At 47.8% G+C, this 24361-nt stretch overlaps 1 protein-coding gene across 14 annotated transcripts in view; it reads left to right on the top strand.

Annotated features, from left to right (window-relative positions):
* The first annotated feature begins 232 nt into the window (after positions 1-232).
* CCDC88A (coiled-coil and HOOK domain protein 88A) overlaps positions 233-24361 on the top strand; it is a 178333-nt gene continuing 154204 nt past the window's right edge. For 3 of the 14 annotated variants that reach the window (XM_083175191.1, XM_083175196.1, XM_083175201.1), the window contains exons 1-2: positions 235-841; positions 932-1032. In XM_083175191.1, coding sequence (XP_083031317.1) covers positions 779-841; positions 932-1032 — 164 coding nt within the window. In that variant the 5' untranslated portion in view covers positions 235-778. Of the gene's footprint in view, positions 842-931; positions 1033-24361 lie in introns of all 14 variants that reach the window. The other 11 variants (XM_083175192.1, XM_083175198.1, XR_014471551.1 and 8 more) reach the window with 9 other exon arrangements.

The raw sequence follows: 24361 nt of genomic DNA on the forward strand, positions 1-24361 counted from the left end.
TGTCAGTAAATGAATACATTGACGCGCGTTTGGTGGAATGACGCTGCCGCAGGTCACCTGACTGCGATTTGTCCGGCGCAGCGGTTGTGCCCCACACGTGCCACAATGTGGCAGCAGAATAGGGACCTCTGACAGGAAGAGGGGAGGGAGAGGGGGCAGCAGAATCTCAGAAGTCTTTGTTTTATTGCACAGGGAAACATATTAATAATGGTCTGTTCCTGCTGAGTGCTACAATGTAACAGGGGTGAAGGAACCGGGGCTGGTGGTGGTGTGTGTGCTGGAGGTGGAGCCACTACTACCCCAGTCAGTGGGTCTGGGCTGAGGATGTAGTCATGTAGTGAGCCCTCTGCTGCTGCTGTATATTCCCTTCCTGAGCTGCTGAAGACTGGAGAGCCCTCTCTTTCCTCTCCCCACCCCTCCTATTCCTCCCCCTTCCAGCCTCCCACTGCTGCTGCTGCTGCATGCAGACCCTACTGCTGCTGCACCTCTGCAGATACAGAAGGGAGGGATCCAGGGCGTCCATCACCACAATGTATCTTATTTATTATTAGAGGATCTGGAACCCTGAAGATTGAACCCATTTTTTTGGAATACTACCATTATTTATTTGCCCCTGTTTTATTTTTGTATGCTTTATTTTTTTCCCCCAAATGGCATTACCACATCTTGGACTCTGGATACCCCTTTTGCTGTAGGAATACCAATTGGATTGCTTCTTTATTCTGGATCAGGAGAAGGAGGATTACACATAGGGGGATATAGATATTTTGGGTAAAACATGGAGAATGATATATTTGCTCCAGTCCTGGAACATTTCATGAGCAGCCCTCTGGTGAGCTGGGTAAGCCATGTCTTTATTTGTCCTCCTGCACCTTTGGGCCAGGCTGATCCATGTGGTGCGATGTGCATTAACCCCGTCTGTTCTTTCTAGATCAAGACTTTTGGAGCGTTGGTGAAGGGCAGCGCGACCCTCCTGGATGAATATGTGGCTTTAGTGGATGGCGTGTTTCTGAATGAGGTCATGTTTCAAATGTAAGTAAAAAAGAAAACGGCTTTTTTTTCCTTCTTCCTATTCTACCTCCTCCAGATTCCTCCTGTGTCCTAAGTTACGCTGATGGGGCATAAATAATAAAGGTATCCATTATACAAACCTCTGCTGCAGAACCTCATGGGATACACGAGGCTGAAGTTAGCTTCTTATTCGGCCAGCTTCTTATTCACTTCTTATTCAAGCTCCAGCTTCTTATTCACTTCTTATTCAAAGTCCAGCTTCTTATTCAGGAAAATCAGTCTAGTAAGGGTTAATGAGTATAAGAAGCTGGCCGAATAAGAAGCTAACTTCAGCCTCGTATGGGATACCAGGCTATCTTGTGAGTGCAACACATAGTATCTTGACCGTCTGCTTTGAGTTCCCCCATTTAAGAGGTTCCGCAGCAGCTATACACTGAGACTCTATGGGGGTTTTTGCCAAATCTCACACAAGCCAGCTCTAGTGGAAATTGGAAGAAACCTGATTCCTCCCAGGTTTCCCTGTCTGGGATTCCAGAGGAAAAAGAAAAAAAAGGAATGAGATGGTATAGTTGGAGGTTTCATTATTCATAGCGGTACTGACAGCTTTCCAAAAACAGCAGGGGCCTAGCTGAAAGATTGTATCGCTGAATGGAAGGGTGGGTACCCTGTCATCTTCCATGGTGGCGGTCAGTGCCTGATCCACTCTGACACCTGTGTACAATGGCTAAGGGATTGAATTAAATGACACCCGCCCCTCCTTGTTAAGCTTACAAGTGAAGGAATTAAGGAGGTGATAGGTTTGTGAGCTCTGGGCATTTAAATGGAACTGGAATTCATGTTTGTACCAAAGTGTTGATTTTTGGTTTTCCGTTATGTTGCGGAAGAGACAGCACAGAGAGAAAACCTATCTAGCAGGGAATCGGGGACCATGTGCGGGGCGAGATAGCCTGCAGTGTTAGATGAGGGAAGTTCTCTTCCAGACCTGTGATGTCACATCCCCAGATGCACAGATCTTGTGTCATAACTACTCACGTCTCTTCTGATTTATGACCAATTGCTCACATAGATAACGGTGTAGAATGTTCATGTTATTATTGATATAACCTAAAATGTTCAAAATCTGTATCTCCAGTATGTGCAAAATGAATGCCTTTCTTTGTCCCCCAAAATATAAGATTAATCTGGTGATATGGTTATGTCCTCACAAAACTAGTATGGTCCTAAAATCTAATGCAGAACTGGGCGCTCAGCTGGTAGTAGATGCTGGGACTTGTAGTTCTACTGCAGCCGGAGAGCTGCCAGATGCTGATTTTCTAATATACAGGATAGCTTTTGGCAGAACGAGACCCTCTCCGTGCACTTGCTTTTGACTCCTATTGGCTTATTTAAAATCACCATTTATTAACGCTTTCAGTGCCAACGTTGCTGCGGGAGAAGTGCAAAATATCCGCTGTAAATCCCGGGGCCGCATAAAGCGACTGTTCTATTTTTGGCGCAATGTTTAACAAAACTTCAAGGAGTTGACTTCAGATCATTTGCCGGCAATGACTAAAGTGATTCATTTTCCGCAAGTTGGACCCTGGCATTTTTAGAGGAGATTGGGCACATCTCTGGCAGCACCATCGGCACTCGATGGGTCAATGACTGTTTGTATTGTGAATTGAATGATTTTCTGGAACATTTGCACAGAGTAGATCAGGCTGAGATGACTGATCTATGAGCTGTGGTCCTGCGACTGTGCGCTGCCAGCAGGGGGAGAGTGACCAGTACATGGATAATATTTCCCTGTAATAGCCATACAATGGAAGGAGGAAATATGACCCTGTATGAGCACGCTCGCCTGGAGGGTGCAATGAATCAGTTTCCTTCTCTGTACACAATTGTGCACACAGTATACAGTTCTAGTTATCAGAACAATGTGACGAAAAGATTGCGGATTATATGAATTCATTATGGACGTTTGTTATATTGTCATTGGGTTCTCTTGGGAGTTTGAAAATAAATGGAATAAACTGCACTGAAACTTAAGGTACTTGTGTATTTTGGCGGCGCCCATCGCATCGCATACCATAACACATACGATGGTATGCGATGCGACGCGATATCGTACGATTTTGCACGATGGCATACAATTTTGAAATTGTATGCCATTGTACATGGCATACGATGCCATACGATGCGATGCGATGCGATTAAACATTGTATAAGCACCCTAATGGGTGCTTATACTATGTTAAGCACCCAAATGGATGCTTACAATGTTAAATGCACCCCCACGCCACCCCCCACTATAAACGTGAACCCGAAGCGTGGCGAGCGCAGCGGTACGCGTCCTACGACCTTTTCATACCCCCACTATCCACGTCGGCGTGGAGTTGAGAATAGAATAGTGTGGCGAGCGCAGCGAGCCACCGAGCCCGAAGCGTGGCGAGCGCACGCGGATACCTTCACAGGTAAACGCGTCCCCTCGCGGGCTTCACAGGTGTCCGCGTCGCCACGGACACCTGTGAAGCCCGCGAGGGGACGCGTATAACTGTGAAGGTATCCGCGTCCCCTCGCGGGGCTCGCTGCGCTCGCCACGCTTCGGGCTCGGTGGCTCGCTGCGCTCGCCACACTATTCTATTCTCAACTCCACGCCGACGTGGATAGTGGGGGTATGAAAAGGTCGTAGGACGCGTACCGCCGCCCCTCGCGGGCTCGCTGCGCTCGCCACGCTTCGGGTTCACGTTTATAGTGGGGGGTGGCGTGGGGGTGCATTTAACATTGTAAGCATCCATTTGGGTGCTCAAAAGCACCCTTTAGGGTGCTTATACGATTTTTGGTCGTATAGGGGGTCAAAATCGCGTCGCATCGCATCGCATGCCATCGGGTGCATGGCATGCGATGCGATGCGATATGTTCGTCGTACGACGGACATCGGGGGCGCCGCCAAAATACACAAGTACCAAACTTAATACTTTGTGTAGCTCAGTAAGTTTCTGTACCCCCCCCCCCCCCTCCCATAGGCCCATAGAGATACAGATGGGTATAAATGGTAAGATAAGCTTTATGAAGGCCTACACCAGTGATGGCTAACCTTGACGCTCAGCTGTTGTAGAACTACACATCCCAGCATGCCCTGCATCAGTTTTAGCATGGCCAAATAGTAAAACTATAGCAGGGCATGCTGGGATGTGTAGTTCAATAACAGCTGGAGTGTCAAGGTTAGCCATCACTGGCCTACACTTTAATATTGCTTTAGTACGATGTGGGTAATTATTATACTACGGTAGTTAAAAGCCCGTCACAATGACAGCTTCTGCAATGTACTGTCACCAAGCTTGCCTATGCCCAAATGGTCGGGAGATTCCCGAAAATCGGGTCCGCCTTCCATCCCCCCGAGAAGGTGAGCAAGTCTCCCGCTTGCCTCCCAGAGCCCCCGCACCCCCTTTCCCCGCTGATTCAATTACCAGACAGTTTTTATCCCACAGACTCTCTACCCCACCCCGGTCCCTATGTGCCCCTACATCCAATCTCTGTCCTCACATCTCCCTGTGTCTCCATATCCAGAAAGTGTGAAAGTAATCAGTGTCTCTGTAAAAATTGCTTTCACTTTCTGTTATGACATATTTTAGCACACAAAGAGTAATTTGGTCTGTTGAGTGGCCTCTAATGGTCAGTGGTCCTACTTTAGCTCATAGAGGTGAGGAGTTAATTAGCCTTTTATATAAATGGATGTGTTTTCAGGTAAGAGGAGGATGTGGTGGATACACGAAAAAGGGCATTAGTTGGACATGGTCAAAAAGTCAACACAAGCAACAGGTCCTCGTGAAAAGGACGACATGAGTTTTTCACTTTTTTCTTTTTAGTACATTTGTAAAACTGGTTCTCAGCAAGCACCTAGGACCGCAGGAGAAGCCACCTGCCAAGGTTCAGGATTGTAGGCCTTGTGGTTTAAGATTTCATGAGAGTCAATCTAGGTCTATATAGCCAGTGGCGGAACTACCGAGGGTGCAGGGGGTGCAGCTGCTATGGGGCCCGGCGGCTGGGGGGGCCTGAGAGGCAGCAAGCACTCCCCTGCACCGTTTTATTTATTTACTTTTTTATTCAGAGACCCGCCACCTGTCTGAGCTGCTCGAGGGAGAGTAGTATAAGGAGCCGGGCAGAGTAAAGGGGGGCTGCGCCATGCGCTGTGCTCACGGAAGAGAATGGAGCCAGGTGGGGAGGTTCGGAGGTTTGCGCCCTGCTTGCGGGAGTGTGAGGACGGAGCTGGACAGGAGGGATGGAGGGCGGGTCGTGCCGCAATGTGCCGGGCCCGCCCGTGAGTTCTGAAGAGAGACTCTGGAAGTACAGGCAGCCCTACCCACCTGCCACGAGGGACTGGCTTTCACTGTGGGACAGGCAGTGAGGGCAGCTGAGGGAGGACTCCTGCAGCTGCTTCTAATTTCTGGTGAGCTAAGCTCAGCAAAATACATTACTGTGGGCGAGATTCAGCAATAATCCCCGGTGCACATCGCCGGCATTCGCATAGTTAATAATCGCATATGCACTAACATATGCGATTATTAACACAAAAGCGATGCCCGGCGATGTGCACCGGGTCCCCCCCTCCCTGCCGGAACCCTTACACAGCTGTAAAGGCTGCGGTTCCTCCTCCTTGCACTCAGAAGTGGTGCAGGGAGGAGGAGATCACTGGTCCAGGCAGCACAGCAGGAGGCTGCCGGACACAGGTAAGGGGGGTGCGGCGGGGGGCACGCAGGGCGGCGGGGGACGCGAAGGAAAGCCCATAGGATTCCATGGGGTTACGCCAAATAGGAACTGGCGTAACCCCCCGCAGCGAAGCCCCAGCAATGAGGCTTTGCTGCATATGAAAATGCGGTAAAACCCCCGAAAACGGGGTTTTTACGGCATTTTCAGCTTGCTGACTCTCGCCCTGTATGTCTGTTACATTTACATTGTTTTGGTACTTGTGTAGTTTCACGGAGCCAGCATGGCGCCGTGCATCAGTGTTCCCTTGCGGTGCTCGCTTCGCTCGCCCGCGCTGTGGGCTCGGTGGCTCGCTACGCTATCTAAATTCAACTCCATGCCAACGTGGATAGTGGGGGTATGAACTATCCACATTGGCATGGAGTTAAGTTACTTTATTTTAGATAGTTTGTCGAGCGTACCCAACCCGGAAATAGCACAGCGCCATGCTGGCGCCGTGAAACTACACAAGAACCATTATTTCTCCTACAGTATATAGCAATATCAATATAAAAGATCCACTGATTTGTGTGACTGACCTGTGGGCATTGCGGTGTGCCACATATTATGTAATGGGCATTGCGGTGTGCCACATAATGTGTAATGGGCATTGCGGTGTGCCACATAATATGTAATGGGCAATGCGGTGTGCCGCATAATATGTAATGGGCATTGCAGTGTGCTGCATATTATGTAATGGGCATTACGGTGTTCTGCATAATGTGTAATGGGCATTGCGGTGTGCTGCATAATGTGTAATGGGCATTGCGGTGTGCCGCATATTATGTAATGGGCATTGCGGTGTGCCGCATATTATGTAATGGGCAATGCGGTGTGCTGCATAATGTGTAATGGGCATTACAGTGTGTTCCATAATGTGTAATGGGCATTGCGGTGTGCCGCATAATGTGTAATGGGCATTGCGGTGTGCCGCATAATGTGTAATGGGCATTGCGGTGTGCCGCATAATGTGTAATGGGCTTTGCGGTGTGCCGCATAATGTGTAATGGGCATTGCGGTGTGTTCCATATTGTGTAATGGGCATTACGGTGTGTTCCATAATGTGCAATGGGCATTGCGGTGTGTTGCATAATGTGTAATGGGCATTGTGGTGTGTTGCATAATGTGTAATGGGCTTTGCGGTGTGCCGCATAATGTGTAATGGGCATTGCGGTGTGTTCCATATTGTGTAATGGGCATTACGGTGTGTTCCATAATGTGCAATGGGCATTGCGGTGTGTTGCATAATGTGTAATGGGCATTGTGGTGTGTTGCATAATGTGTAATGGGCATTGCGGTGTGCCGCATAATGTGTAATGGGCATTGCGGTGTGCCGCATAATGTGTAATGGGCTTTGCGGTGTGCCGCATAATGTGTAATGGGCATTGCGGTGTGTTCCATATTGTGTAATGGGCATTACGGTGTGTTCCATAATGTGCAATGGGCATTGCGGTGTGTTGCATAATGTGTAATGGGCATTGTGGTGTGTTGCATAATGTGTAATGGGCATTGCGGTGTGTCGGATAATGTGCAACGGGCTTTGCGGTGTGTCATGTAATAGGCTTTGTGGTGTGCTGCATTAATGTGTGAGGGGCTTTGCGGTGTGTCGCATAATTTGTAAGGGGTAGAACTCCTTGAAGCAAAGCCACACACTTCTTTTGGAATGGGTGCATTCTATTTAAAAAAAATATCTATCGGAGGGGCACATTTTTACTGTTCACACTAATGGCGGTCACACCTGGTGCGATGCCTTCTGGTAGAGACCTGAATATTGGGAGGCCCATTATAAATTTTGCTATGGGGCCCTCAAAGTTCTAGTTACGCCTCTGTATATAGCCATCAAAGTGGTCCTTAGCAACCAACCAACCTGTATGTTTAACCGTTTGATTGCCTGCAGCTGTGCGTTCTCAGGCTTGCTGTGGGTAAAAAGCCTCAGGAACCCGCGGGCTGCGCGCTTACTGCAGATTTCTGTTCACGCCCCAGGAACCCGCGGACTGCGTGCTTACTGCAGATTTCTGTTCACGCCTCAGGAACCCGCGGACTGCGTGCTTACTGCAGATTTCTGTTCACGCCTCAGGAACCCGCGGACTGCGCGCTTACTGCAGATTTCTGTTCACGCCTCAGGAACCCGCGGACTGCGTGCTTACTGCAGATTTCTGTTCACGCCCCAGGAACCCGTGGACTGCGTGCTTACTGCAGATTTCTGTTCACGCCTCAGGAACCCGCGGACTGCGTGCTTACTGCAGATTTCTGTTCACGCCTCAGGAACCCGCGGACTGCGTGCTTACTGCAGATTTCTGTTCACGCCCCAGGAACCCGTGGACTGCGTGCTTACTGCAGATTTCTGTTCACGCCTCAGGAACCCGCGGACTGCGCGCTTACTGCAGATTTCTGTTCACGCCCCAGGAACCCGTGGACTGCGTGCTTACTGCAGATTTCTGTTCACCCCTCAGGAACCCGCGGACTGCGTGCTTACTGCAGATTTCTGTTCACGCCCCAGGAACCCGTGGACTGCGTGCTTACTGCAGATTTCTGTTCACGCCTCAGGAACCCGCGGACTGCGCGCTTACTGCAGATTTCTGTTCACGCCTCAGGAACCCGCGGACTGCGTGCTTACTGCAGATTTCTGTTCACGCCCCAGGAACCCGCGGACTGCGTGCTTACTGCAGATTTCTGTTCACGCCTCAGGAACCCGCGGACTGCGTGCTTACTGCAGATTTCTGTTCACGCCTCAGGAACCCGCGGACTGCGTGCTTACTGCAGATTTCTGTTCACGCCCCAGGAACCCGTGGACTGCGTGCTTACTGCAGATTTCTGTTCACGCCTCAGGAACCCGCGGACTGCGTGCTTACTGCAGATTTCTGTTCACGCCTCAGGAACCCGCGGACTGCGCGCTTACTGCAGATTTCTGTTCACGCCTCAGGAACCCGCGGACTGCGTGCTTACTGCAGATTTCTGTTCACGCCTCAGGAACCCGCGGACTGCGTGCTTACTGCAGATTTCTGTTCACGCCTCAGGAACCCGCGGACTGCGTGCTTACTGCAGATTTCTGTTCACGCCTCAGGAACCCGCGGACTGCGCGCTTACTGCAGATCTCTGTTCACCCCTCAGGAACCCGCAGACTGCGCGCTTACTGCAGATTTCTGTTCACGCCTCAGGAACCCGCGGACTGCGCGCTTACTGCAGATTTCTGTTCACCCCTCAGGAACCCGCGGGCTGCGCGCTTACTGCAGATTTCTGTTCACGCCCCAGGAACCCGTGGACTGCGTGCTTACGGCAGATTTCTGTTCACCCCTCAGGAACCCGCGGACTGCGTGCTTACTGCAGATTTCTGTTCACGCCCCAGGAACCCGTGGACTGCGTGCTTACTGCAGATTTCTGTTCACGCCTCAGGAACCCGCGGACTGCGCGCTTACTGCAGATTTCTGTTCACGCCTCAGGAACCCGCGGACTGCGTGCTTACTGCAGATTTCTGTTCACGCCCCAGGAACCCGTGGACTGCGTGCTTACTGCAGATTTCTGTTCACGCCCCAGGAACCCGTGGACTGCGTGCTTACGGCAGATTTCTGTTCACGCCTCAGGAACCCGCGGACTGCGCGCTTACTGCAGATCTCTGTTCACCCCTCAGGAACCCGCGGACTGCGCGCTTACTGCAGATTTCTGTTCACGCCTCAGGAACCCGCGGACTGCGTGCTTACTGCAGATTTCTGTTCACCCCTCAGGAACCCGCGGGCTGCGTGCTTACTGCAGATTTCTGTTCACCCCTCAGGAACCTGCGGGCTGCGTGCTTACTGCAGATTTCTGTTCACCCCTCAGGAACCCGCGGGCTGCGTGCTTACTGCAGATCTCTGTTCACGCCTCAGGAACCCGCGGACTGCGCGTTTACTGCAGATCTCTGTTCACCCCTCAGGAACCCGCGGGCTGCGTGCTTACTGCGGGCTGCATTTGAATATCTCTGAGCCCTACATACAGGCTAATGGGGCATATTTAGTTTGCTGCAGGGTTAATGCGGAATCAGGGAGTTTGTGCGCGTTACCAACTTATTTTGGGCGTGATGAAAATGGATATTAGCTGTATAGCCTTTCCCTGTGCTGCACAGTAATTATCCAAAAATTAGCTGCGGGGAGTAGAATAGGCCCCGTAACATTCATTGTTGCAATTGATAATATCTGTGATTTAAGCAAAGACAATTAGTGGATAGAAGTGTATCCATAGAGCAGCTTTATGTGCTAGACCAGTGGTTCCCAACCTGGGGTATTAGTACCTCTAGGGGTACTCTGCAGACCAGTTGGGGTACTTGAAAATAATATTAGTAATGGCGGAAGAAGTCTCCTGATGGCAGAAGAAGTCTCCTATTGGCGTGGAGACAAACAATGTTGCGTCACTTCCGGTTCCACCTGCAGCGTCATCAACTTGTGCTTTTGCCCGACCAGCAATCCACTGGGAGCTCCCCGCGCTGCCCTCAGATATCAGCCATCATCTGCCCCATGCTGACATGGGTGGAGGAAGCAGCAGCATAAATCCGGCAGGTGTTAGTGGGAACCCCAGAGACAGTACGCATCCAGCGGCCAGACAGAGGGACCCGATTCCTGACCGCACACACTACTCCTCCGCTACCGGAGACAGTACACAGCCAGCGGCCAGACACAGAGGGACCCGATTCCTGACCGCACACTACTCCTCCGCTACTGGAGACAGCACACAGCCAGCGGCCAGACACAGAGGGACCCGATTCCGGACCGCACACTACTCCTCCGCTACCGGAGACAGCACACAGCCAGCAGCCAGACACAGAGGGACCCGATTCCTGACCTCACACTGCTCCTCCTCTACCGGAGACAGCACACAGCCAGCGGCCAGACACAGAGGGACCTGATTCCTGACCGTACACAGCCAGCGGCCAGACACAGAGGGGCCCGAATCCTGACCGCACACTACTCCTCTGCTTCCGGAGACAGTACACAGCCAGCAGCCAGACACAGAGGGACCCGATTCCTGACCTCACACTGCTCCTCCTCTACCGGAGACAGTACACAGCCAGCGGCCAGACACAGAGGGACCCGATTCCTGACCGCACACTACTCCTCCGCCACTGGAGACAGCACACAGCCAGCGGCCAGACACAGAGGGGCCCGAATCCTGACCGCACGCTACTCCTCTGCTTCCGGAGACAGTACACAGCCAGCAGCCAGACACAGAGGGACCTGATTCCTGACCGCACACTACTCCTCCACTAACGGAGACAGTACACAGCCAGCGGCCAGACACAGAGGGACCCGATTCCTCACTGCACACTACTCCTCCGCTACCGGAGACAGCACACAGCCAGCGGCCAGACGCTACCGGAGACAGTACACAGCCAGCGGCCAGACACAGAGGGACCTGATTCCTGACCGTACACTACTCCTCCTCTACCGGAGACAGTACACAGCCAGCAGCCAGACACAGAGGGACCAGATTCCTGACCGCACACTACTCCTCCACTAACGGAGACAGTACACAGCCAGCGGCCAGACACAGAGGGACCCGATTCCTGACCGCACACTACTCCTCCGCTACCGGAGACAGTACACAGCCAGCAGCCAGGCACAGAGGGACCCGATTCCTGACCGCACACTGCTCCTCTGCTACTCCTTAATATAAGGACACTCGTAAGTACTGTGGATTTTCCAAATTGAGATGGGAGTACTCCTAAATGAAAAGCCAAATCAAGGGTTACGAGAGAGAAAAAAGGTGGGGAACCGCTGTGCTAGACTAATGGTGTGTACACGCTGTATGATTGCAGCCGCCGCTGATATCGGTGTCTGCGGAGATTCGGCGTACACACTTACTAATACAAGCGACGGCTTGGGGGTTAGGGGCATTCTGAATCATGATGATACAGGATATTGGGCTGAAAAGCACAAAAAAATACTTTAATGGAAGCTCTCTGTGTGCACTACTGTGTGTTTGGTTTGACTAGAACATTTTCATTTTTTTAATCATGATTGTGTGTGTGTGTATGTGTGCGTGCAAGTTGTGAAGACAGTCTGTTTCAGCAGCCATGTTTACAAGCATACGCGGCACAATACTGTTTGTCATATAATAGCTGTCGTAGTTCTGCCCCAGGAATAAATCACGCGATATCTCCTGATGTAAGTGGCACATGACAAACATGGAGTCCGGCAGGAGGAAAACGTACACAAAAAGCTGTCTGTTCCTTATAGCCGTTACCATGGTGACTGGGAACCTGGGGCACGGAATGTGTTCCTGCATTGATGTGGTACAATATCCCAGTGTGTGCGGCTGCGTATATCCTGCTTGTTCCGTCCTATTTGTGGTATAGTTGGTGTTGTGATAACGAAACTGTTACTCCAAGATCCCAAACATCATTTTCTTCTGAGCAAAGATTCTCTCTACAGGGTTTCCCTATAAATCAGCCTTTTATTGCCGTTATGGGTGTAGAATTGAGGTAGCCGTACATGTGTCCTTCCTGAGTGTCAAATATGGTCGCTGCTAGCTCAGAATGATCCTGTAGGTACTGAGGCGGGTATGCCAAGTGCTCCAATGTTATATAATGACTTGAGTGTTGTCGCTTTATTATTGTAAATCATCGTTCCTGTGTTTACTGGTCAGATAGTTACTTTGTGATGGACATTGTCGTAGATATGGCAGCAGGCATTTAGCACATGCAAATTATTCCTTTTTATTATTTGTTAGGGTATACTATTGGATGGGACAAGCTGTTGGCAATTGTTGCAGTCCCCCATCGCGCTCTGAGACTGTAGGTCGACATGGGTTAGGTCATTAGGTTGATACAGGCATTAGGTCGACATGGGGAAGGTCGACAGTGAAAAGGTTGACATGAGGTTTTTCACTTTTTTTGGTCCCGAATTTCTAGACAGTCGACATGGACACTAAATCGTAGCACCGCGTCCCCTTGCGTGGCCTGCTGCGCTCGCCATGCTTTGGGCATGGTGCCTTGCTATGTTCGGCACACTATTTTATTCTCCCACCACGCTTTAGTCCAGGGGTGGGGAACCTCCGGCCCGGGGGCCATATGCGGCCCCCGTAGCCGGTCTGAGTGGCCCTCCCACCCGCCTGGCAGCTTTTCCAGGCGTCAAGTAGAGGGGAATTCTCGTGAGAGGTCGGTAGTTCTCGCAAGATTCCTCTTAATCAACAGCAGCTGGAGACTGTCAGTCCTAGTCAGCTGCAGCCGCCGGAGTGTGGGACGGCTGCAGCAGGACCATTTGTAAGAGAAATTTTTACATATGGCCCGAAGGATTTTTTCCCTTGGCACAAAAAAGGTTCCCAACCCCTGGTCTAGTGGATGGTAGGGCATGAAATGCCGCCTGTCGGCTCAAAAAAAAATGTGAAAAACGTAACTCTACATTTTGACTGTTGACCTAATGCTTGTGTTGACATAATGACCATTTCGACTTAACCCATGTTGACCTTAATGCATGTTTACCTAAAATGAATCTCTAAAGGGGCCTACACAGGGGGAGATGTTGCAGCAATGTAGATTACTCAGCGCACAGCGCCGCACCGAAGAGCGCACTGGCCCTGACTGGCGACTAACTGAATTTATCCTTAACGATGCGCCCGTGAGATGCAGAGATGTGATCACCGCGCACCTCGGAGCGACCATGTTTCCACCCGCAGTATTACAGCTGATGTTGGGATCGTATGATATGAGGCGCAGTCTATTAGCCATGAGGGGAAGCAGTGGTCTGCTCTGGGCTCGTATCCAGTTGACGTTTCGACTCTGTCTAGATCGACGGTCTTGTGGTCCACCACTAATGATCAAATTCATCTATTTCGACTCCTAAACACAGTCCACAGTGTCTAGATCGACACTGACAGAAGCTAAAGATTGACGGAAATGTCATCGACATTTGGTTGATAAGAATTTTTCATGAATTTTTTTTTGCTTTAACCAACTTGTACATACGTTACCATCCCAGTGGGCATAGAGGGAGAATAAAACAGAGGCGAGTGTCCAAGCCAACCTATGTTGACCGAAAAATTTGAAAAATTGTGTCGACCATGTTCTCATTGATCTTCTGTTACTGTTTGATCTAGACCAGGGCTGGGCAACACCGGCCCTCCAGATGTTGATGAACTACACATCCCAGGATGATTTGCATTAGTTTTGCTATGTGGCCATGCTGAAACTGATGCAAGCCATGCTGGGATGTGTAGTTCATAAACATCTGGAGGGCCGGTGTTGCCCAGCCCTGATCTTGACGCTGGTGACTATGTTTAGTTGTCTAACTAGACACATTCGACCATTAGTGGTTGACCACGAAATTGTCTATCTGCTACACCGAAACCCTCTGGGGTGGTGGGAGGTCTGTTTTTGGAACATATGGGGGCATTCAATCCGGGATTCCGACTGTGGAACGTCTCCACAGTCAGTATTCCAGGCAGTTTTCATTCGGTTCGACAGACGGAATTCAACGTTCTGACTATATAGTGTCGTAAAGTTCAAGGATCGTCGGCTGCGGATTGGGGAAAACCGTCCGTGAATTCGGCAATCCGCGGTCGTTTCTGACTAAACAGATCCGACTTGTTTTAAAGTCAGATCTGTTTTATAGGAAACTGTCTTCATTGCTGTCGGAAACGGCGAGGGATGCTATTTCTGATGGCGGAATTTGCGGCCGGGATTGAATACCCATCCATCATAGGGAACCAGGAATACTGGGAAGGAACTGTCTTTCCATTAAATTGGGGGTTTTGGGGAGGCAGTAATGCGTGTTCACAGAACACCCACCTTGAGTTATGCTTACAGGAAAGCAAAAAGCATTTCAGACAGACCTCCTGTACCCAGCATGAGTCTGATGCGTCTACCGATACTAAGGATGGTGGTAAGCGTATACCTTGTATCTTTAAGGTGCTGCTTATACAAGCCACACATTTTGATTTGCTGGACTGTACAGTATTTCATATCTTCCTCCCGTAGATGGACGTGGATATATCTTGCAGCAGCTGTGCTGGAAAGGCTAAGGCATATATTATTAAGTGCTGTGCTGCTCTAGAAATCTATGTGGGGACCGCTGACTCAGTCGGGAGTGTGACCGTGTTTGGGGGGTGGACAGAATCAATAATACTGGCTGCTCTGCATTTATTGTGCCCTAGTCACTGAATGCTTTTATACGTTACATTTGTGAAGCTGCGAATGAAATGTATCTAGATTACCAGCGTATAATCAGGTTTATTCAAATCATTTACACTTAATTCATACTGATTTCGGTTTGAGTTGTAACTGTCACCAATACCACAGCGTTGTTACTAGGTCTGGGCATTGTCGGAGTTGCGCACACGGGTACAGGGGAAACCCATGGTAGACCCCATTGACTAGAGACCAATCCCCTCTTCTCAGGCTCGGGTTCCAGACTGTGCACTTGAATGAAGGTTGGGCTGCAGCACAGTTCAAAATGTAAATAGGGGCGTCCCATCAACTGCCATTCCAACCTGACTCACTGGCAGTGGGTGTGGCTCCCATATTTGAATTTTGAATTGTTCTGGAGCCACCACTGATTGATATATGATGAACGAGTGATTGATATATGTGTATACATACGTTACATTATTACTGCACAGGACTAGGGCGTCTTTTCTTGAGTGCATTGGTGTTATTATTCTTGTACATTATCATGCATGCATTATACAGTATAATACATATATTTAAGGAGTCTGCACAATGTATTTTCTAAAAGTTAGTGTCTGGGCACCTACAACTACTTACCTACAGTGGGCCCTTCAAGCCCCAGTTCACTGGAGAGGGGCCAGAATGATGGGGAAGTTTGGCCAAACACTGGGGGTGTGGCCATACCCCCCCCCCTCCCCCCCCCAAAAGAAAAGAATAAGAAAAGTACAGCGCACAGCGTCTCTGTGCGCCAAATAGGTTAATTTTTGCCCCCTTCACGGCTAACTGGCCCAGTCTCCTTTAAACAAGCTCCCGTTGGTGACCCTGATTTGCTACTATTCCTTTATTACTGTTTCAGGGGTTATTAAAAATTGTTATTGTTATGTCATTATTAGTTGATGTGTCTAGTTTGGTATCCCATACAGAACAATGGTTCCTTTTTCACCTTACAGCACTGAGGTCATGAGTTCAATTCCCAGTCATTCCGTATCTGTGTGCAGTGTGTATGTTCTCTCTACATTTGTGTGGGTTTCCATGGGTGCTTTGTAAAGTGCTGCGGAATAGGTATTGTGATTATAAAAATAACTATTAATAGATAAATCAAATAGTTTTGTATAAAGTTCGGCTTAGTGACATAATATACAAATGTCCATACAGAACACGAGACAACCAATATCGTATCAACTGGTATGAAATGATCTTGACGCCATTGCTACGGGGCTTCTGTTAAGTGACAACTGACAGATGGATGTTGTAAATCCTACAAGGTACAAATCCTATCTGTTGTACTTCTCCTTGAAGACAGGAGCAATGCCAAGTATGTCAGGTATTTCCCCTGGAGGTGTCTGGCACCCACACATGGTCCTGATAGTGCTTTGTTAAGATCTCCTGGCAGACTTGCTTTTTGGAGCACTTTGGGGAAGGTGACATTTTCTGATATTTCCTGGCTGGGGGCCAGCGAAGGGCATCTCGTGGCTTCGTCTGATATGTAGGCAGGTCCCGTCCGCTATTCCTAAAAGACTCCCTGTCCAGAGGAGCAGAGCATGTAATAGATTTGTCAAGACACAGAGTTCTATTTATTAATCCCGGCAGCTACAAAGATCAATTGATCTCTCGCCTCTTGGAAACCATTTGAATAATCGTGATTTGGAGCAGGCACAGTGGCCCCTCACGTGATGCCGCATTTGGGAATTTACTGGAGCTTTGAGTAAACACGGTGTGGATGTTGCAGATTTAAAGGTCACCTTTCTATATTCACATACACGTTTGTAACTTTATTAGATGGTCACACTTGTTTCAGATTTTATTCGTAGAAACAATTTCTATAAAAGAGACGTGTGTGTGTATATATAGTTATAAGATGGTGTGCTAAAATGACAAACATCCCACTTATGTTATTGGATACTCTAGTTCACACGACTGCGCATTATTTTTCAAGTGTCACACACCTCTCAGAGTAAAGACGGTTACACACTTTAAGACGATTCAGAACAACATATCAGCCTGATTGCTTATGTGTATGCGTGTACCAGCAATTTGCAGATGCCTGTGGTTGCTAGGCTTGATGTGCCTAACAACAAACACTTGCTTTAACGCTAGCAACCACGGCATGAAGGAAGGAGCGATATGTGTGATAATGTAGTGTTCATTCTAGCACCCGCTATCTTTGAAAACCCATGCAGTTCCTGTTCCCTGCCTGGGGTGTCACTGTCTGCTCTGGTGTTTCTAGCACAGGTATGGTCTGCATATCTAGAAGCACTACAGCAGACAGCGACACCCCAGGCAGGAAAGAGGAACTGCATGGATTTTCAAAGATGGCGATTGCTAGAATGAACACTAGATAATGCACACCCAGGTTCCGATATGATGTGCGTACAAATCAGCTGTGTGCACATCACTTAAGTGTGTACCCAACTTTAGGTTGGGCACACACTTTATCCATAGGCTGGAGGACCTGCCATTGCATCGGGTGGAGGATCCAGGTAAGTATATGTGTTGGTCATTTTGATTTTGCCCTTCCAGCTGTGACATCACCCACCCACGATAAGTGTATCTGAAGATGTATCTGCCGCCATCTTTGCTGCTTAGCCGACGCAATATGGTTGTGAACGACGTCGTACATAGACATATTGGGGGTACACAGCGGCTGAAAGCATTGCGATATATCGGCTGTTTGATCAAACAGACAATATAACGGCCATTTTGAACATAGCTTAATACTTCCAACCACATCACTAGCAGAGACACTACTGACAGTAGCCCATCCCCGCCTCACTGACAGCGGGGCATCCCGACTTCCTGTCAGTATTGTCGCCAATTACCAAGAGGAGAAAAGCCTTGTATTCTCACTAGTAACACATCTTAAAATATCACTACCTACGCCTTGTCTGTAAATGTAATGGCTTACATGACACATCAGATCTATGGGAATGTGTTGGAATATAATTTATTTTTTTGTTCTATCTATTATCTTTAAACATTTGTTCTTAAGATTTCATATCCTTATAGGTTGCTGTCTCGTAAAACATTTTCCAATTACCCAAGGCGGGCTTAATTCTGCTTTCTATGACGGTCTATCTAAGGTGTGCTCACTGGTCCCTATGGGATAACGCTCAGACGTCTAGTTGCCACGGTGATGTGCAATTAATGAGGTCTTAAATGAGTTTGTTTAGGAAATGGAATCATCCCTGGCTGCGGGAGAGACAGCTAATTCACCAGAGGAGGACGATGGCCATAAATCAGATAAATTCAGTCATAAGACACGTTTATTATATTTGCTTATGTTGAGAATCCGCTAGGAATTGCTTTGTAATATGAAGCGGGACATATAATGTGGTGATTGGACATCCTGTAGATCAGACTGTGTAATTGGTTATTCCACATTTCTAAACTCAACTGACTGATGATAATTGGTTGGAAAAAAAATCAGGATAAAAATCTATTTGTGAATAAGATATTTCTGGCAAAAAATCCCTCAAAACATTTAAATATGAAATATCTTCCAACTGATAAAACATTGTTTTGGGGAGGGATGTAATTTGCTAATAAACTCGAGTATAAATTACCTCTGCTTTATTTAAGAATACTTGACAACATTGGGCAGTTTGCATTCTGGTTGGGGCTTGTGACTCTGTCATAGCGCCATGGGCGGGGTTCTGGGAATTTGGGAGCCTGTCTTCATTTCATAATGACGTATTCTTTATTCCCTTTAAATCAATACAGCGGATGGGAGAGAGAGAGTGTTAGTGAGTGAGTGAGTGAGTGTGTGTGTGTGTGTGTGTGTCTGTGTGTGTGTGTCTGTGTGTTGGGAGGGGGGATAATGATGCTTCTATCACGGTTGGTATCTGTTAAAAAATAAATAAGCGAAAAGCCCATAGGCAACGATCAATTCATGGCATTGAATCTATAAAGCCTTTCATGTCTCCTTCTCCGTGAACGGACCCTGGCTAGCCTTCACAATGCATCAGAGCCTTGTGTTAATGATCCGTCACTGTCCACAACACACAGTCCCTTCATAAGCGAGCTGGTTAGGAATGTGCCAATACTCTCTTAGCTCTACGTGACCCGGAAGGCACTACACAAAACCGGTATAATATGTTATTATTCATTATATTCACAGCACTGATGAAATGATGATGTTCTATATGACCGAGAAATACTAATATCTGCGAACCTTCCCAAATCTAGTACAAACTAGGACACTAATAATTCTGCTAAAGTCCAGCTCCTTGATGCTGTCAAAAATCATGGCTGCCCCACTGGTACAATTGGGATCTTTAAACAGATTAGGGGTGACCATAGACCATAAATGATTCAAAATCATTGATGGTTTATGACCGCTATAGAATAGTTTTGCCATTGATTGGGGGAGAACCAGATGTTTCCCTCCATCGATGGCACGGCATAACTGAATAGTTTAGTTTTTTTACCCATAGGGAACATAGCCCCGCCCCCTGGGTTTGATTGGCTCATGGTTCTGTCAAATAAAAATGATGGAGATTAATAATGTAAAACCATCGATTTGCACTATCGCCATCAATTGGAACCATTGGTGGCGATAGCATCGATGGCTATCCCGAAAACAGATGTGTTAAGCAGATTTAGTGGCTCCTATCAGTTTGTACTTGTGACACTAGCCAATAGGGTGTGTTGCTCCTGACCAGATCACACTTTTCTTGCTGAACGGGTGTGTCAGAATGTTATCTGTTTTCTCTGAGAGCTACTGTACCAGCAGCCGCACACATCTGTAACTAACCACCCTGCCTAATGTTCCCGTTATCCCATGCTATATGCCTGTGGCTGCGTAATTATAGTTTTTGTGTGGATTTTTTTAGCAAGAGTGCTTATAAAGCATTTATTTTGGCCTCTTATTTGAGTGTTTTGTAGATACTGTGTTTTTTTTGGAAGTTAGGACGAGGGTACAATTACCCCACCTACACTAATCTAAAAGAGCTTGCCATAAAAATATATATCTTTTTTTCATTTTTATTGGATTCTATTGTGGTTAAAAATACATTTGGAAGTTATTGTACAATTGGTGTGTGCAAATATTTGTGTAGCAAAGACTAATGATACCCTGTTCTCACTGCAAGGCAAAATCCTGGGTCTAGCATGCCGACCCGGTAATTTGCCTTTTAACACAGGTTTTTTTGCAGTGTGAACGGGTCGCATACCCGGATCTCATACACTAGTAAAACCCTTCTTTTTACCCGTGTTTGAGATCCGGGTATACAGACACGGGTTGACCCATTCACACTGCAAAAAAAAAAAAAAACATGTTAAAAGGCAAATTACCGGGTAGAACTGCTTCACCTGGGAATTTGCCTAGCCGTGAGAACGGTGGTCCGTCACCACCGCTCGGTAAATGCCGTGTAGTTCACACACGCAGTGAGAACACGGCATTAATTTCTCTTGTGAAGTTAGGGCTCTGAACATGTAGAATTGATTGACCCCCTACACACAAACTTTCTGCCAGACCTTTACGCTCAGTTCAGCGTTGCTGACGCATTGTTTATTGTTCATACGTGTTACAGCTTTAGGGCCTGATTCAGCTTTTGTTAGCAATGCAAAAATGCATGCAAATGGTCAAAACTGTGCTGCACTACAGATGGGGCAGATGTAACATGTGCAGTGAGATTAGATTTGGGTGGGGTGTGTTTAAAACTGAAATCTATATTGCAGTGTAAAAAATAAAGCTAACATCGCCTAGTGTGTACATTGAATATCGTTAACGAGACCCTCCATCACCTAAACATGTACAGACGAGGGAGCTCCTCATTAACGATGGTCATGGTGCGGCAGCGCAATGGCCCACCATCCCTTAGTCGCTGCTCATTCCCAGCCGACAGCGGCAAGTGATGCAAGCACCCTGCCGCCACCAATATCGGAGTCTGTGGGGATCGTGTAATGCGTCTGGGGCTTTGGTCTGAAAACAGCTATAACTTCCTATTGTTCCGGAATGTAGGAGATCTCGCCAGGGCTTCTAAAAGAGTAGGTTAGTCCCCCTGATCCAGTAGATCTAGTGGCCTCTTTGCATGGGACAGAGCCAGTATGTAGCAGTGGGATCAATTGTTAGTTACTATGGCAACAGATAATTGTTGTCAGGTTCCGGTTCTGTTTCTTGTTGTGGTTTTCCTCAACCAGGTCTCATACATTTTGAAAGACAGGAGAATAATGATGGTTAGTGGCAGTGTGCAGTCATTACCCCTATAGGGTGGGAAATATCGATGCCAGAAATACAGCTAAAACTCCTAAGTTTAAGCCCCATCCCTATATGTACGGTACCAAGTTCCGGAATGCAATAAATTCCGGAGAGTGGACCTGATGGGCAACAGTATCCATTACCCAATGGAAACCAGCAAGCTTCTTTTCATGTTTCTCCCAGCGCCCCCTGTGGCTTTTGCCTCATTCTGTGCATACGCAGGGCATACTCAGAATAATGCCTGGGTCCTAAACCCTGAAGTCCTTGTATCACAAAGGAAAGCTCTTATCGGGAAACCTGTTATGTGCAATTCTAGGTACATACCAAAGTTCTTAATACCAGTATGTACCAAATAAGGGGTGTGGTATGGGACTCCGACAGTCGGGATCCCGACTGCCCGGAGTCAGACAGCATGGCGAGCGCAAAAAAGCCCCTTACGGGCTCGCTGCACTCGCCACGCTGCGGGCACGGTGGCTCGCTACGTGAGCCACCTATTCTATTCTCCCTCTATGGGGGTCGTGGACCCCCACGAGGGAAAATAGCGGGTGTCCGTCGGGCACCCGGCTGTCGGCATTTTGACAGTTGGGATCCCGACGTCGGGTAAATGACTGTCGGGATCCCGACTGTCGGGAACCCGTCCGGCACCCCCAAATAAGTGGTGCGATGTATCGCTCTATGGAGGCTGAGTACAATAAAGCACGGAGAGAGAAAAAACTGTTGGTACTTAGATGTTAGTTGGGCGCCCACTATAGTTAGTCTGCTCATACCCCCACTATCCATGTCGGCATGGAGTTGATTTTATATAGTGTGATGAGCGCAGCGAGCCACCGAGCCCCACAAGTGGACGCGGAAAACTAAGCGAATCACTTAGTGGGCGCCCAACAACTAACACATAAGTACCAAACTGTCATATTCCAAACTCCTTGTGTATGATAAATGGTTCTCCAGCAGCTTCCAACTGTCATGTGTTTGGAAAATAAAATCTGGAAACGGATTGGCTGGTGCGACATTATCATACGCATCGAGTTTAAAACTTGCGTAAGATCAAAAAAAAAAGGCCCCATAATAACTGAGGGGTAATCTGAGTATTTTACATTTCCCTCCCTATGTTCCGATCCTTCCAGTAGCTGATTTATAGCTGTAAGACATAAGTGTTGTCTAATTAGAGGCGAAGGGAGAACTTCACGCTGTTTATTTTCAAAAGGCGGCTTCAGGTGAGATGTTTTCCAGGTTCTTCACATTCCAATTGAACTCCCTGGTAGAAGGAGCCATCTGTCTGTGTGTACGCGCTCTGACATAAGTTGCCCTTGAAATTAACACTGAACTCTGTCATGATCAAAGAGACCTTATTTTACATAACATGTCAAATAATGTCAGTCCTGCTGCATCTTCATCTTCTACCCGGGGTAATGTATGCAAAGCAATGGCAGTAGGATTAGGTCTGCTTCTTAATCCTCCCGCTCTCCGGAACATTCATTTTCCCACTTTATCTTTGGAGCAGTCATGTGAACTAGTCAGCACTTTAAGCTCAGTCTGAGTTGTCCCATTTGTGTGACTGCTGCTGTCATGGATGGATGCTGTATAAGAGATATCTGCTTTGCTAATAGAAAATAGATATTAAAAGTTTGGTGTAATCCTGATTATGGATAGAACGAGGCTCTGCAAGTTATATAAAACTTCATCACATTTATCAATGAAATCTTTCTGCCTTTTAATGGCAAAAAAAAAGGAAAATGCTTAAAAATCTCCATATGCAAAAACTCTCTATATAAATTCTGCTAAAGGGAACAATTATGGGGGGACTACTGTAAACCTGGGGTACTACTATGGAGCACTACGAAAGGGCTGCTATGGTAAATTACTATGCAGTCTTCTGCTTTTTGGGACTGTTAAGGGGATGCAATGGGGGAGAGGGGAGGGCTTCATGGCTGCCATGTGTGCTATATCAGGCCAGGTGTTCTGCCAATTGTGCCATATCATTCCAGGGTTGCTGCCCTCTGTGCTGTATAATTCCAGGGTGCCGCCATGTGTGCCATGTAATTGTAGTGGCGCTACTTGGTGTGCATACCTCCCAAATTTCTTACATTTAGTATAGGGACACTCGCGCGCCCGAAAAGGGGGAGTGACATATGCAAATGAGGGTGTGGCTTATGCAAATTAGGCCGCACCCTCGTTTTCGGCCGCGAATAGCCGTCTATTCTGTGAGATTGGGGGGGACTCCCAGCTGCCCCACCCCCGCCCCCACGCAGCAGGACACTGCCGGCCGCTGCGTGAGGACGTTCCCGCGTTTAGCGGGACAGTTGGGAGGTATGGGTGTGCCATATAAGTCCAGGGGTGCTTCCTCCTTTATTTAATTTTTTTAATTAAAATATTTTTTTCTTCTTTACTGCAGAGGTTCTCTGAAGTGTGCCATATCAGTCCAGGGGTGCTGCTCAGTGTGCCATATCAGTCCAGGGGTGCTGCCAAGTGTGATGTTTAATTCCAGGGGTGCTGCTCAGTGTGCCATATCAGTCCAGGGGTGCTGCTAAGTGTGATGTTTAATTCCAGGGGTGCTGCGCAGTGTGTCGGATCAGTCCGATGTTTGTGCGGCTCACTTACTGTAGCTTTGTTATCCAGCTACCTCAGTGCAAACTTTTGGGCCTAAAAACAAGATTGTTAGCTGTGAGGTGTTCAAAATAGACTAGAAATGAGAGGAAATTAATGTTATTGAGGTTAATAATTCTGTGGGAACAACAAAAATGATCATATCTAGTTCCAGCAATGTGTAGAACTTAGTAAAAATCATGTCATTCCCAACCACGGACCTCAGGACACACCCGATGCTAGTGATATCCGTGCTTCGGCAAAGGTGACGGAATTAGTACTTTGATTTAAACACTGTGCCGAAGCCTGGCTATCACTATCACCCTGTGCCTTGAGGACCGTGGTTGGGAATGTCTGCTCTAAAGACTAGTTCACAGTACAGGAACTTTACAACTGTTGGTGAACAAAAATCCTTAGCAAATATGGCGATCAGCCACCCGCATAACTCTAAAGGGGTGTACACACAGAGCAAATTTGTGCTATTTTCTAAGCAATCTGACTAGATTGCTTAGAAAGTAAGCACAGATCTCTCTGTGTGTATGCTCCAAGAGATTAAATATCTCTTGCTAACTAAGTCAGTGCATGCAGTCACAATCTAGTCAGATTGCTTAGCAAATGACTGCAAATCTCTCTGTGTGTACAGAATGAGAGATACTGGTCACAATCTCTCATTCTGAACCATTACCCTGCCTTTTTTTGCTTCAGCAAAA

This window comes from Crinia signifera, chromosome 3 (assembly GCF_055691185.1).
Source record: "Crinia signifera chromosome 3, ASM5569118v1, whole genome shotgun sequence".
Taxonomy (NCBI): Eukaryota; Metazoa; Chordata; class Amphibia; order Anura; family Myobatrachidae; genus Crinia; species Crinia signifera.